At 42.1% G+C, this 16,621-nt stretch overlaps 1 protein-coding gene across 1 annotated transcript in view; it reads left to right on the top strand.

The window, feature by feature from the left end:
* The window catches only part of flip (flippy), a 118,816-nt gene that overhangs the window by 8,484 nt on the left and 93,711 nt on the right, over window positions 1–16,621 (top strand). Inside the window, exon 2 of the mRNA XM_067150685.2 lies at window positions 10,333–10,457. Coding sequence (XP_067006786.1) covers window positions 10,400–10,457 — 58 coding nt within the window. The 5' untranslated portion in view covers window positions 10,333–10,399. The remainder of the gene's footprint in view (window positions 1–10,332; window positions 10,458–16,621) is intronic.

The raw sequence follows: 16,621 nt of genomic DNA, 5'->3' as shown, positions 1-16,621 counted from the left end.
CCAACCCCGTAACAATAAGGTAGGCCAAACTTTCAGGACGCATTCCTCACGCGTAAATAAAAATAAAGTTAAGTATATGGACTTGGCTCCGGAAACTCTATTTCCATGTTAGAAGTCATTTTCTACAACTCTGCATGGTGCCGCATCAGCACATCCGCGATTCAGTGCGATGATGATGATGCATGTAACAATGCTGACGGAGGGCATTTTGAACATTTCATGTAAATAGAGTTTCATGTTGTACGCTGGTACGTTCTGTTCTGTGTGTTTCCCACACATGTACTATCTAGAGTTGTAGAAAATGAGTCCTAACATGGAAATGAAACATTTCTGGACCCATGTCCGTATAACACATTTTATTCTTCTATGCGTGAGGACTGTGTCCTAAAAGTTTGGCCAAACTTATTGCGTACTAGTGCATTCTATTAGTCGCACAACACAACCACAGGAAGGCGGATACTTACATCTTCCCATTCCCCACCATGTCATTTCGTCCTTCACTACACTCCACCTGTACTTTATTTCGCCCCTTACGATCCCACTCGAGATTTACTTCTTTAAATGTGATTTTTTCCTTGGAATTTGCTTTACGTCGCGCCGACACAGATAGGTCTTGTGGCGACGATGGGATAGGAAATGCCTTGGAGTGGGAAGGAAGCGGCCGTGGTCATAATTAACGTACAGCCCCAACATTTGCCTGATGTGAAAATTGGAAACCACGGAAAGCCATCTTCAGGGCTGCCGACAGTGGGATTCGAACCCACTATTTCATGGATGGAAGCTCACAGCTGGGCGCCCTTAACCGCACGGCCAACTCGTCCGGTTAAATGTGAATTAGTGCGCCTCTCTGGTGTAGTGGTTAATGTGATTAACTGCCACCACCGGAGGCCCGGGTTCAATTCCCGGCTCTACTACGAAATTTCAAAAGCGGCACATGGGCTGGGAAGTCAAATGAGTAGAGGGAGGTTCGATTCCATCCTCAACCATCTTCGAAGTGGTTTTCCGTGTCTCCCACTTCTCCTCCAGGCAATTGCCGGGATGGTACCTAACTTCAGGCCACGGCCGCTTCCTTCCCTCATCCTTGTCTATCCTTTCCAATCCTACCATCTCCACACAAGCCCCTGTTCAGCATAGCAGGTGAGGTCGCCTGGTCGAGGTACTGGTCCTCCTCCCAGTTGTGTCCCCCGACGCAAAGTCCCACGCTCCAGGACACTGCCCTTGAGGCGGTAGAGGTGGGTCCCTCATTGAGTCCGAGGGAAAACCAACCCTGGACGGTAAACGAATTAAGAAAGAAAGAAGAAATATAAATTACGGGATCTTGGGACACTTATTCCTCTTTTCCAGAGTTTTCCACAAATCAACATTAGCGATTTCGCACAACCGTGCTTCTTGCAGTTTTCCTTCACCTTTCAGCCTCGCTTACATCAGCAGCTGTACGCGCTCAGTTTAACTGCATAAAAACTGGACTTGACATCTGCAGACAACACTCGGTTTTCTTTTCAGTTTCCACAGTTCTTTTCGTAAATCTATCCTGGATTCCGCATATTTCGTTTATTTCTGAACGATTTATTTATTTATTTATTTATTTATTTATTTATTTATTTATTTATTTATTTATTTATTTATTTATTTATTGTATGGCGTTCAGTGCCGGGAGTGTCCGAGGACATGCTCGGCTCAACTGGTATCCCTGTCTGGGATAGGATGATGATGATATAGCGAGAGGGTGAAACCCGAGGTCGGCACATAGCGTACTCCTGTCGAATAACACCAAGGAGCCTGCTCAAGTCTTAACGCCTCCACCCAACGTACGAATCACCATCGACAGCGCCATATGCTCTTAGTACTGTGGAGAGGTTTGGGATTGAATCCAAACTTTTGACACGCAATCTAGTGATTAAACATTGTATACCACCATGTCTTACCCTGCCGGTCAACATTCTGCTGGTGTTTTATTTATTTATTTATTTATTTATTTATTTATTTATGTATGTATTTATTTATTTATTTATTTATTTATTTATTTATTTATTTATTTATTTATTTATTTTTCTTTGCGTTTAGGCCATCTGTGGACCACGGTGCTTGTGTTCTAGCTGTGTTTTTGTCTTCGTCTGCCCCTTTTAGCATACTGGATTGTGTTCTTAGTGGCCTCTTGAGCCTTCCTGTTGGCCCAGTATTCCTTCATTTTCTCGCTGAATTCTTTCCTGCGCTCCTCTGACCAATTCCCGGCTCCTTTGTGGCTAGCTGATGTACGGGATGTTATGAAAGGTTTAGTTTTGACCATTAAACGGTATGCATTTCTGTCAGTAATGGCGGCTTGATTAATATTAAGCTCTGCAAGATCTTTGTCCACTTGTTTGGTCCAGGGGAATCCAGTAGCTTTGCCTTTGTTAGCAACCTTGAAGATCTTATGGGATAATCTATTAGGATCCATTCTGTATAGGTGTCCATAGAAAGTCAGACGTTTTCTCCTGATGGCATCTATGAGGTTTTCTTGATGCTGGTAGAGCTCATTGTTGGGTTTGTACCATCGCCTTCCATCTGGTAGGATCCTTGGCCCTATTATTCTTCTCAGGAATTTCCGTTCTTGCACTTCCAGGGCTCTCAGTGGGGTTTTTTTAGTTAGGGATAGGCATTCTGCTGCATAGAGGACTGATGGTCTGACTACTGCATTATAGTGTCTCAGTTTTACATTCTTTCTTTCTTTCTTTCTTTATTTATTTATTTATTTATTTTTACCAACGGGTCTCTAACCACTGGCAACTTGACGCCTTTACGATCGGGGCCCCCAACTGGGCTACCTCCTATGGAAAGTATGAGGAACAAAAGAAAGGTGGCAACTTGCTTCTTAATTGCAGCTTCATCAATGTTACTTGAGGGACAGGAGAGGAAAAGAAAACGGAAACCACGGAGTAGGGGCTGGTACCTAATCAGAAGTTTATAATAATACTTACCAAATTGTGAGTACCATCTAAATTGACTCATTCATTTTAGACGTTTCTTGATCGAGCAGGAGCATCAGCTGGTTGAAATACCAGAGTGTAAGAACATCGAAAGATGAAGCCCCCAATTTTTGGAATCCCTTTCTCCATCTTTCTCTGAAGCGTTGAGCGAAGGTTGTTAGATATCGACGTGACATCATCTCGCTCTGCAGCCATACATACACAGGAAGTAAGCGTTACGAAAATGCAGCGTCTTTATCACAGTCTCTTTCTGGGCAACTACAAGTGATGCATTCAGTATTCCGATATCACTTGGTAACTCAAGGTCTAAGCCATGCCCCAATCTCAGACGGAATCCAAGTGGGTTCCGTTGAGGATTTTAGCCCTCCGACCTAATTGAGGTCTTGGGTGCTATCTCATAACACTTTAGCTGAAGCTGCATTGATGGTGGGTAGGGGGAACCTGCTAACAAACGGAATCAGTACTGGTCAGGATATGACCTGCGCCCTGTTGGAGGGGCGACTAATCTAAGATTGCCTTAGGGCGCTTATAGCGGAAGCCTATGGTATCATAATTGCCCAGCGATGAGATGAGTGGGTTGGGCCTGTTGATTAGTCCAGAATAGAATTTCCGGGACGTCTTCTTGATTCTGGATCTAATCTCTTCAATCCTAAGGGATTGGTGGATATCATGATTCCTTTCAAACCATAGTGCACCAGAGATGAGGCGCAGCGCCCGGTTTTGGACGCGCTGCACCTTATCCAGGTGGGTTTTGGCTGCCATTCCCCAGACCGGACTGGCATACTCCAGAATGGGTCGGATAGATGTCTTGTACAGCGTGAGCCTGTTTTCTAGATTTAGGCCTTGATCGGCTTTCATGAGGGGAATAATTTGGGATAAGCGTTTATTCGCTTGAACCGAAATCGAATTGGTGTGATCTTTAAAAGTAAGTCCTCTGTCTAGGATTACACCTAGGTATTTAGAAGAGTTTCTCCACCGGATCACTTCACCGAAAAAGACCAGTGGGAGGGGGTTAGTCATAGTACGTTTGGAAAAGAACGTTGCATTGCATTTATTTACATTAATTTTGATTCTCCACTTCCGAAACCATGGTTCGAGGGTGGAGAGGGCGTCTTGGATGTAATTTTGTACTCTAGGTGGTTGCCAAGAGACAGAGGAGATAGCCGTATCATCAGCATACATGTAGACCTTCGCGTGTGTTGGCTTAGGTATGTCGGTCATGTACAAATTGAAAAGAATTGGGGAGAGAACTCCTCCCTGCGGGACGCCAGCCAGAATAGGGCGTGGGCTGGATAAGGTTTTGTTAACCTCAACTTGGAATTTCCTATCTGTAAGGTAGTTTTTAAATAGTTGGATCATGAAAGAGGGTAAGCCGAGGGAATTCAGTTTGAATATGAGACCTTCATGCCATACCTTATCGAACGCACGCGATATATCTAGAAAACAGACTCCCGTGTGCCTTCTATCGTTAAAGTTTTTAGTGATTTCCTCCGTAAGTCTCATGAGTTGGTGAACTGTGGAGTGCTTACTTCGGAACCCAAATTGTTCATCGTTAATTAGGTGGTTTTCTTCAATGATGATGTTTAGCCTGTTGAGTAGGAGTATTTCGAATAGTTTAGAAAGTATAGATAGAAGAGAGATTGGCCTATAATTTTGAGGGAAAGCAGTATTGGTAAGTGGTTTGGGAATCATGATGACTTTAGCGGTTTTCCATGGGGATGGGAAATAACCATATCGGAATATGGCATTAAATAATTTGGTGATGAATGTAAGAGCCTTTTTTGGTAAATTTTTCAGGAAAGATGCCGAAATATTATCAAGCCCAGGAGTTTTCCTATTTTTAAGTTTGAGAATGGTTGTATATAGTTCACGGGGTGAGATAAATTTGAAGTTAGGGGGAAGGTTGGTGTCACCTAAATCTTCAACCTCATCCTCGACTAAGTCGATGAAATCATCGTCAGAGGGATCGACGTTAGGGATGCAGGTATTTTCAAGTGTATCGGCTAGAGTATTTGCTTTATCGATATCAGTATAGGCCAATCCTCGTAAACCGTGTAAGGGGGGTATGCCAGTCCGTTTTCTAGTGAATTTACGAGCCATTCAAGGTCTAAGCTAAATGTCACAATGATACATTTAGCGCGATCGAGCAACTTCTCTCCCTGCGAGAGCTCGTGCTTTGAATGCTCGATTACGAGCACTCATATTCAGAACAATGCGGAGCGCTGCAGCATGTGAACGCAACGAACGATTTAAAAGATTCCGATCTCGATTGTTTTAACAAATGAAAACGAAAATCCAGAGCCTGTTTCCAGTCATTCGACCGGATCAGGAATGGAATGAAGCCCCATCTAGCGGCGAGGATAGGAATTATGCCGGCTGCCGAAGCCTGTCGCACTCCTCTGAAGCAATGATTAATGACTGACAGATGGAATGAAATGATATTGGAGAGTGTTGCTGGAATGAAAGATGACAGGGAAATCAGGAGTACCTGGAGAAAAACCTGTCCCGCCTCCGCTTTGTCCAGCACAAATCTCACATGGAGCGACCAGTATTTGAACCACGGACCCCAGCGGTGAGAGACCGGCGTGCTGCCGCTTGAGCCACGGAGGCTTGACTGTTTTATCAAATATTTAACAATTTTAAGTGACATTATAGCGAATTTAAATGCAATTTATTAATAAATAACTGGTAACGTTGAAAATTTGCAACTCAAGTTTAAAAAGTCGATTATTCGGTCGTCTACATACCAATTTTAACCCCTCATGTGAAGTATTATTTAACAGCTCTCAAATGCCGAGATGGTCGTACCACAACTGTTGCCCTTGGACCCTTAGGGACAAAGTTATGCGGAGTCGAAAATGTGACAATTAATTAATTGGCTTCATAACGATTTCTGAATGTAAATTCTCTTACCCGGGGACCCCGGGTTCGATTTTCGGACAGAACAGAGATTGTGCATGGATCTGAGGGCTGGTTCAAGGTCAAATCAGCCTATGTGCTTACAATTGAGGAACTCTTCTGACCGTGAGATAGCGGTCCCGGTCTAGAAAAACAGAATAAAGGCCGACCACACGACACCTCATAATCTGCATACCTTCGGGCTGAGCAGCGGTCGTTTGGTACGCCATAACCCTTCAGGAATGTTCCATCATGGGGTTTGGATGTATGTATCATTCACTAGATAATCTTACGTCCGACGTAATGGTACCATTGCTGTAGGCTTATGGCCGAGTGCTTCAATCTCGATCACAAAATAGCATGGCCGAGGATACCGTGAACACGGTAAAAATATAATCGCGTTCAAAAATATGTCAGCGGCGCACCAACGTTGACCACTGGTCAGTAAAACACCGGCATATAAGCGTGCATTTGACCGAAATTAACTCTCTGTATTAGAAGGGAAAGCTCCCGTAAAGATGGAGACATGCTAATAGAGCTATGAATATGCAAGTTCTCTTGACAATCACTGGTGAGTGACGTGTCCAACTGGCACGCGCGCTTCAATTTGCTCGACCAGTCTGCTTCCGTTTATAATCATAATCTCCATTTTATGACTTTAAAGACTGCTTAAATATAAAGGAAAAATGAAACCCCTATTTTTCTTTTCAAGCACGAAACGTGAGATCCTTAAGCTGAGAACTGCTCCTCTCATTGAATGTAACAGTATAGTACAGTAGTATTGGGCCGATTACCTAGATGTTAGACCCTTAAAGCAACAATCATCATAACTATAACTTAGTATCTTTTAAAAAACTTTTTTTTTCTTTTTGCAGAGATGTACAAAATGTGACTCTGGGACCGAGAGCGCATGTTGAAGCTCTTGCCCCCGGCTCCGAGCTCACTCACCCCCACCCCCCACCCCCCCCCACCCCACTTGCCTGGCTTTTAGCTGTCCACTGCTTCTTCACTGACACATTCGTCGTTCTGCTGCTTGCTTGTTTGTTTGTTGTCGTAACCTTCACACGCTTAAATGTGTTTTCCAATTATGAAATTTACGAAGCCTCGATTGCTAATAAATCTTTCTAATACAAGCTTTAAGGATTATGCTCAAACTCACTTTTGTGAAATGTTGAAACATTAGCGAAAAGAAAAACATTAACATTTAAATGCAGATTTCCACAGTCCGTGATTCATCCAAGTAGGGTAACAATATTCAAAATGTGATTATTAGTTCTGTTATTATTTATTATTTTCTTTTTACTTCTTTAGGAGTGATTGCGTATTGAAAATGAAAACCTACAACTTGTTTCCCAGTAAGTAACCGGGTCAGGGATGGAATGAATGAAGACCCCGTCTTGCGGAGAGGATAGGAATGACTGATAGATGAAATGATATTGGAGAGTGTTGCTGGAATGAAAGATGATGGGGAAAACCGGAGTACCCGGAGAAAAATCTGTCCCACCTACACTTTGTCTAGCACAAATCTCACAAGGAGTGACCGGGATTTGAACCGCGGAACCCAGGGGTGAGAGGCCGGCGCGCTGCCACCTGAGCCACGGAGGCTTGACTGTGTATTATTTTCAATTAAGACGTCAGTTGTACGCCTTGTTGGCAGTGATGTTTGTCAAATGTCTTTTTATTTTTTATTCAACATTGAAATATATCTACGATTGAGCAAGTAATAACATGTAAATAAAAATGAAAGTACAGTTGCTCAAAATAAAATAACAAAACAAGGAATGAGTTCGTGGTATTATGTAAGTTCCTCGCAGGTACACCTTTTCCAGAAACAATGAAACCTTCAGATGTAATATTTGTTGTGGGTATCAATAAGATTTGTATCTATATGGGAGGTGAATTGTAATTTGATGGTGATTAAAGTTAAGTCTGATAAAATATCAAATGCTAGGAACATACAATGTCATGCGCTCATTTCTTTCCATTGTTCTTTTATAATTTTTTGAGCTTCTATGCATATACAGAGTGCTCGGATTGAGAGCACTAGCCGAGGACTAAAACTTCGCCAGGGGAGAGGTTTGAATACAGACCTCGGAACTGACAGGATCGCGCCATAGCAAGTACACTACGGTGACACTGGCTGAAACCCACGATGTGTTTGTGTATGATGCTGACTTCTCGACATGGCTTTCAAGCCATTCTTAAGTCACGTGTAGATTTTGCAACACCGCTGCCCAAAACCCATTTGAATTCAGCCGCGATGCGATCTGATTGGCTAAGTTCAGCAGCTGATAAAATGACAACGGTGCGAGCTATCGAATTATTTATTTCAAATTCTTTATCAGTATGACCAATCCTCTAACACCCATATACCCGTTTCACGTTGTTTTCGACTACCATGTATATCGTCAAATACAGTAGAGACAATTCACGACATTGAGCGAGATATCGAAGGACAGCTATTAGAGCTCTCTAGCGGATGGACCTGAGAACTACTGATTCTGCCATAAGAGCACGTGTATTTGTGTGTGAAGTTCTTGGTGTTATTTATGCGTTTTCAGTGAGTTGACGCAATTAAATAGTAGCGTGTGTCTTTCCTTTATATCTCCTCTCAACATGAGGGGAAAGGTATGTGCTGTGTTTGGCTGCAGTAACTATGAAGTAGAGAAGAATGCGCGGTCTTTCTTTCGCTACCCTCGTGACAAGAAAACGTAGGTAATATTGTGTTTGCATATATATTCTTCCAGTGACAAGGAGATTTTTATAGTACTTCATAATCTTCTGACCTGCTTGACCCATATTTTAACTGGCTTAAAATATAATACGCATATTTTTATTGTATAGTGCAGCAGTTAACCTTCAGTACCGATGTGTTGTTGTAGGTGTGATCTGTGGGTTTTGAAATGTCACAGAAGTGATTTGGATAAGGTGTACAAGAAAGAAAGGACGTTACGCTTATATAAGAATTATAAGATCTGTTCAGATCATTTCCAGGTCAGCGACTTTAAAAATTTTTACTCTAATTGTACGTAAATATTCCTCAAAGCATCACTATTGACAACATTTTCATACTTTTCTTTCTTTTATCCCTCTTCTCAGATTAAAGCCGGGATTTTATAGATTTTCTTTCTGTTAGTAGGCTTCATGTTAAGAGGAAAATTGTCCAGCTTTTAAATCTTAATTCATTGCATCATGTGTGTAAGGAATGTGCCGATATTTTTATTGACAAGTGTCTTAATGTGATGACACAATGTTTTTTAAATGAGAAAAAAATACAAATCTAACCGTAAAAGTTCAGGCAGGAATGCTAAAACAAAAAAATAGTAATGTATAAATGAAAGATCAACCCATTTCACAGCAGTCCCATTTCATATCTTGTTTATATGTCTAATTTCAGTCTTTAAATAATAACCTTTTAAATAATTCTTCATTCATTTATCCAGAATTGCTTTAGCAACTTCGAAGTTAATATCTCAATAATACTTTCTTTCTAGACGTAATTTATTTATCCATTTTCGTATATGCATTTCTATTGATATTTGAATTTAGTACGACTTTTCAGGTCAAGTCACTAGGAGCGCCACCGTCGAATTGTCTCCCATTTTAACAAGGCTAAATCCGTAAGTGTCGCGTATTGTCTCTACTGTATTTGATATCGTTGCGTTTGCATTGTTTGCACCATATCTGTCCGCTACAAACACCTCGCACTGTCACTGTGCATTGTTCTACGAGAGGCCTTGACATTGCTCAGCCAGCTTTACGGTGGCTCCGAGCACAGGGTGAGAACTACACATGCAGATGAACTGAAATATTTTTGGGGAATATTTGTTATGTGGGTCAAAGTTCCTCCATGTGTCAACATAAACTACAGCACTGACTGCACTTTACTGTCTTCAAAAGCCTAACGACGACGGTCGGGATGAAACTGGTGATCTTGGACATAGGGATATAGCACGTAAAGTCATGGCCTACTGGAGTCCCGGGTTCGATTTCCGGCTGGGTCGGGGATTTTAACTTTGTCCGGTTAATTTCTCCGGCTCGGAGGCTGGGTTTTTGTGTTCGTCTTAAAGGCATAAGCTCGATTCATCAAAGTCGATTCATAATTAATAATTAGAAACCTACAAAAAATTGTCAATTCGTAATTAATAATCAGAAACACACAAAATTGTAGGTAGCTAAATGGCCGTGAAGACAGAAAGCCAAAATTTTAAAACTAAAAAAAAGAGTCGTGGCTTGGTCAAGGCGCCAGAATGATTCTCGACTTCTTTACTCAATTCAATCAGCAATCAGCTCTGTTTGCGTTAAGTTGTTTTGCTGAAAGCAGGAAGTTTGGATGAAGTAATTCGGAAAAGTTAATTTTGATGTTCTTGCGTGGATCCAGGGTTTTATTTTTTAATACCATTTCACTTTCTATGTTCTAAATTATTTCCTTTATGTCTATATTAAAATTAATGTTTCTAATCTTCAGGGGTTACCACACGCGTCACGAGGTCAAGGAACTGGGTCCAGGGGAGTGCCACCAATTCCGACTTAGAATGACAACCTCCCAGGGAGATAGTCCCTGGAGCTTAACTACCTCAGCTGCTACCAAAGGTAAAGTTATCAATCAATCAATGAACACTTACCTGCATTTAGGGCTGTCGCTCATATGGCAGATTCCCTATAATTTGTTTACCTAAGGGTAAGTCCCCAATTATGGCCCCCATTTCGTTTATCGCACCATGATACAAATTTGAAAATGAAAATGCATACAGTCCGGAAATCACTTTGCCCATAGCTTGTATTGGTTCCATGTAATAAGTAATTTTTAAATAAAGCGTTTTTTTTTTTTTTTTTTTTAAGGAGAGGTTTTGCTGAACATATAATATTGGCTCCAAATATGGCCCCACCTAAAATAAACTCAAGGGGAAAATTACTGGTATAACATTTAACCAAAACCATATACATAGTGTTATAAATCATTGTTTGTGGTGAAATAATCCTTTCGGATATTATCTCACTGTTTTTCACAGAGAGTTTATTTAAATGTCTTCGTAACTTTGCCATTGCACTTTTCATGGCTCCACAGGAAACACTTAGTGCACCGGATCCATTTCTGACACTTGCTGTCTTCTGAGTACAGCTTGTTGCAGATGGGACATTCAGCATCTTGTTCACCACTATTGTTATCGTCGGTTGAGGCAAATTCCACTTCATTTTCATCCTCTTTGCCTGTGCTAGACGAACTCACCTGATGTTTTACTTCGGCATTTCTCTTTTCTTTCCTAGCCGCATCCGTTGCTTCCTTCTGCTGTTTCTTTTCAACCACTGCTTCAGCTCCACGTTTATGTCGTGAACCAGGGATCAAAACAGCGCAACGTCGTCGAGTGCATGCACTGGGTCCGATGACTGGAACAGATCGAATGTCACCGGGCAACACGTAATCATCGTTGCCATAGTTTGATACTCTATCAGACCTCTCCTTTAATAAGTTTGCATGAGTAAATATGTTCTCATTCAGCGTGTAAATCCCCGTTACCCGGAATCCATTGATGGCTGTTGTCATGGTAGCCACTTTAACGTTTCTGTTTTAATTCAGTCGGCAAAATTATTTTCCGGCCTAGTGGGACGTTAACCACTTCCTCGTGTTTGATGTCATTAGAGTGTTACAAGATATTAGAATCATTCCGTATTGACGGTTTTCACTTTACAAAGGTGAAAAATGAGGGTATCCTCCTAATTCAATACAATAAATATTCCGTCATTAGACGGAGTAAACAAATTCAAACATGTTTCGGCTCGTTTGAGCCATCTTCAGTGAAAAATGAGGGGAGTTTGAAATAATTTACATAATATAAGTTGAAAAAATGCTAAAAACATAATGAAGGAGCAAATGAAAAAACAAACAAAAGAGAGCCTAGACGGAAACAAAATTAGCACAAATATACAATATTTACATCAATATGCGGAGCAAAAAACAACTCACTGCGACAAAATTCAGCGAAAAGGTGTTAATTTAAAATAATAATTGAAACTAAAAACTGTGTTAACCTAAGAAAACAAAGGAATGAAAAAACAAATGATGCAGATGGAAACGAACAATAGTAGCACATGGTGAGGTTGTGGACCTCATAGTTTACAAAATATTGTTTAGTAACAGTAACAAAACACGTTGAAATCCCTGTCGAAAATCATCCTTGTAGAAACCCATCACATTAAATTGGTCAGCAGGGGAGCGGGAGCAAACATTTTTGAGAAACCAAGCCTGATATAACATGCAGGCGAAAAGCCTGTGACAAGGAAAAAACACCAATGAAATTTAAAGCTTTAGAAACAGCAGCATTCTCAATATCTTCTCAATCTAGCGGTCCCTTTCTTGATTATTGTTCCATAATGTTGGCTGGTGTCTTGCCTTATTATAAAGGGTCGGAAGGGCCGCGATATAAAATTGAGAAGCTGTGTTAGGTAGAAGACAGATGCATAGTAAACTGTAAGTGATCTAGTGGAAACCGTCAATGAAGTTCTAATGAGGTTGTGTGAGAAACATGGGGTGATAAGTAAAAAGTGTAGAATGGGTGTGAAGAAAGCTTAAACTTACGGTGTTTAGCAGGTGGTTGTCCTCTCAAATGGCCTGGCCTTCTCAAAGTAACGGTCTCGTTCGCGTGATCGAGTCTATTGTTGGTTCGACTGTGTTTGCTAGGATGGAAGGAGCGGAGGGGGAAGGGGTGGTCCAGGGCTGGTGTGAGGAGGGGGGAGTAGATTTAGATAGATGGCACGAGTAAATGAAGTGTGCGTAGGCTACAGCAAGCGGGAATATGCACCCACAATAACAACAACAACAACAACAACAACAACAACAACAACAATAATAATAATAATAATAATAATAATAATAATAATAATAATAATAGTTTTACGTCGCACTTACGAGGGAATATCGCCAATGGTTAAGTCTCCGATCGTGATGGAAATTGGAAAACACATTGAGGCACACGTATTTAAGATGTCAGCATCAATTTTGGGGGCCGACATGCATTAGGGTGTTAACTAAGTGGCCTAAAAGTTGCGACATTTCAAGTTCCGCGTGAACAACGATGCTGGCCAATGCTAAGCCGGCACACTGCCTGACTCCTGCCACAGCTCCGCACCTCCTCCCCTCCCCCTCCTATTGATTCGCCGCCACACGTCTCCCTACTCCCCACGCCTGCCCGTCTGCATAGCTGTTGAACGGGACCGGCGCTATACTTCGCTTCTTTTCGTACTATAATTATTGAAATCCTTTAAATAACGTTCCTTTTCACACATAATGACAATGAGTAACCTAAACCCGTTGCTTTCCTCACCGAGCCAGAAGTTGCTATTACACATCAGGCTGCCAAGCCTGCACCAACCGACCCTATGAGCAAAATTTACACACCATTCATAACAGGGGCTGGCTGCATAAGGAATGGTATTACTAGCATCACTCATACCTCAGTCACTTTCATATTGTCAAAGCCAAGGATGAGACTGAGACAGGTCAATGAAAGTAACACATTTATTCTAGCCCATACCAGAAGGCATAGTGCACTGTAAACACTACATCTCGCTAGCAAAACCTTATTTAATACCTGCACCGGTCCGACCGGGCCGACAACAGCTGGTCGATGGGTAATGTGAAATGTGAAATGTGAAATGGAACTCGTATTGTAACTGCACCCATTCTAGCGCGGAAAAATGAACCACCGTATCTCAAGGGAATCTTTGGTAATCCGATGACATAACGCTGTCACCCAGTTCGGTCGGCTACGTAGCATAGAACACTTACAAAGTGACGCAGTTTGTGACGTTACTTATCGGCCCGATAGGGTCGGCATATGATTTTACGTAGTAATGACTAGGGCCCGGATTCATATGCACTAAAAATTCCGACAATATGCACGTACATATGCACCAAAAATGTTGAAAATATGCACCGAAATATGCAGTACAAATAAAACAAAGTACAATTATCAAACGGATTACTTAATTTTAATTCAGCGTTAAATTGATGAACAAGTTTCATTCCTTAGAAAATAATGCATGGCAGTAGGTTTCAACAGTTTTTCAATGTTTTCAGGAGTCAATGACTTTCTGTTGTCGGACAGCAGTAATTTATACGCTGAAATTGATCGTTCTACGTCGACGGACGTAACTGGGCAATACTTGTACACCGGCACTGACTGCTCGGAACATTCTTCAGACAAAGACTTTAGGCATTTTTACAGTTTAATCTGGTAGAACGCTGCAATGGACGAAGAGCAAGTTAACAGATGAACGCACTTGTTTGTGCAAACTTTGGGAGGCTACTGTAAAGAGAAGGAGAAAGGAATGTCAGAAAGAAGGAAATTGCTGTTGTGAAAAACATCATTATCCATCTACCTACTTGTATTGCGACACTGAAAGCACTTTCCTTGATCAGGGAATGTTTATCATGTTGCCAAGTGATGTGCAACATACAGAGCTCATTAAATTTTCCATTTCGTTCAGAGATCTCAGATAATCGATCGCACATAAGAGAAAAAATGTCTGTATATGCACTAACGTTCAAAATATGCATTTGTATATACGCATATGTATTTTAAACAAGTCCGGGCCCTAGTAATGACAAAGATGAAATTGAGAAATCGAACGAATATTATTTGGCATTAAAGTGTATTTCAGTAGGGAGATGAGACGATGCATGGTGAAGGGGCCCGTTTACTGCGGAAGGCCTGCCGGCCAGTTGAGAACCTGTGGTGTTCGGCGGCATAAGAAATTTTGGGGGCCAGTCGGGCGGCCAACGTAGGGAAGCAAGGCTACGACGTTCGGTTTCGGGTCTCAAGCCAGCCAACACCCTGGATGCACCTAAGCAGCGGGCTATGATATAAGTAGTCACTCATTTTCATAGACAATAACACGCAATAGTCTTTGACGTAGTGAAAGTAAGCAAGGAATGTGGCTTGAAGTTCCTGCGCCACATCTCCCGTGAAAAGTTAAACAATGGCCAGCGCCCGATCGCGTCGGCACTTTTATTTCAACTGCTTGTAAGGACCAAAAGTGTCCGGGCCCGCGATGTAGGGGGCAACGCGTCCGCCTGTCACCCGGCGGTCCCGAGTTCGATACCCGGCCGGGACAGGGGTTTTTAATTGTAATTGATTAATATCCCTGGCCTGGGGACTGGGTGTTTGTATCGTCCTTAACGTTCCTTGCCTCACATTCAACACTATACACTTCCGCAATTCCACTTACACGCAGGTTCCTCTCAAATGTTGAAAGTAGTAGCAAAATATCTTCATAGGTCAACGCCACGAGCAAATATCATTTATTCTATATATATATAAAACCGACCAAAAGTAAATATGCCAACCCGATCGGGACGGCAGTTGCTATCCCCTGAATATTAACTTTTTGGCATCGTTTATGGTTTATTACCAGCGCACAATAAAATAGGAAACATAAAAAGGAGAAACAATGTTTCATTCAAAATAGCACTTAAGAGACGGGGTGGGGGACGGAGGCGGGGTTCGTCAAATGTAGCGTGGCATCTGACACTATAAATAATTACAGTTAAACTTCTATAATTAAAACGTCTATAATTAGAATTTTCTACATCTCGAAGGAATTTCCGCTTCCTGACGGAATTCTGTATAATTCATATGTTACATATGCTCACAGGAAAATAAATTAGTCATCCTAGTGCACACGCACAGATGGATCGTTAAGCCTGTACAGTTGGCGCAGCGAAAATGTCCCGTGTTCAACCGCACGCGCACTGTATCTATGTGGCATAAAGCAGTAGCGATCAGTGAGACATTGATGTTTCAAGCGGACAGTGTACGTCAGCATGGGTAGGTGCAAGGGGCATTGTGTTTGGCCGTGCCCATGGTCATACGTCGCGTGACGCTGCTGTATTTGTTGGTGTTTCGCAGCCGACTGTTCAACGTATCTAGCCTACAAGCAGTGGTGAACTACACGTGGCCACGAAACACGACGTTAGTACTGTGGTCGGAAAAAAGATTCTGACTGAGAGGGACCGGAGACGCGTTTCACGGCTTGTGAATCAAAATAGCTTCCAAACTCGACAGGAAATGCTGCAGTCGTGAATGAAGGTCCATCCCAACCCGTTAGCGAGAGAACATTGCGATGGGAACTGCAAGCAATGAACATTAGGAGACGGTCACCTCGCAAGAGGTCATTGCTCACGCATGCACATACAGCTGCGCGTCTTCAATGAGCTAGAAATCATTGAACGTGGACAGTAGCTGACTGGCGGAACGTAATGCTATCTGATGAACCATGTTTTTGCCTTTATTCCAATGATGCACGTCGTCGAGTTCACCGAAGGCCAAATGGAGCAGTTCATCCTGGATGGGTGCAAGGTGGAGGTGCGTCTGTGATGTTTTGGAGGTGTTTTTCGTATCATGGATTGGGCCCGCTCACTGAGGTGACCATTAACATGAACCAGCAGGTTTATTTAAACATTCTGTATGATCAGGTGTGGCCTTCCGGTCAACATCTACATGATGAGTGTGCTATTGATACCCCCGATTTTTCAAGATGACAACAGTAAAGTTCATCGGGCTGGACGCATATGTGACTGGTTTTATGAACACTCCCCCATCCTATTACATCTCGATTGCCCTGCTAAATCGCCTTACTTGAACCCCATTGAAAATCTGTGAGACATTTTGGAACAGTGGGTACAACGCCGACATCAGCATCCCCGCAATTTGGTGGAATTACGCGATCAAATCCTCAGCGAGTTGTTTAACCTGGAT

The sequence above is a fragment of the Anabrus simplex genome, chromosome 7, assembly GCF_040414725.1.
Source record: "Anabrus simplex isolate iqAnaSimp1 chromosome 7, ASM4041472v1, whole genome shotgun sequence".
NCBI lineage: Eukaryota > Metazoa > Arthropoda > Insecta > Orthoptera > Tettigoniidae > Anabrus > Anabrus simplex.
Note: the sequence above shows the minus strand (reverse complement) of the source record. Positions and strands in the feature narration are given on the sequence as shown.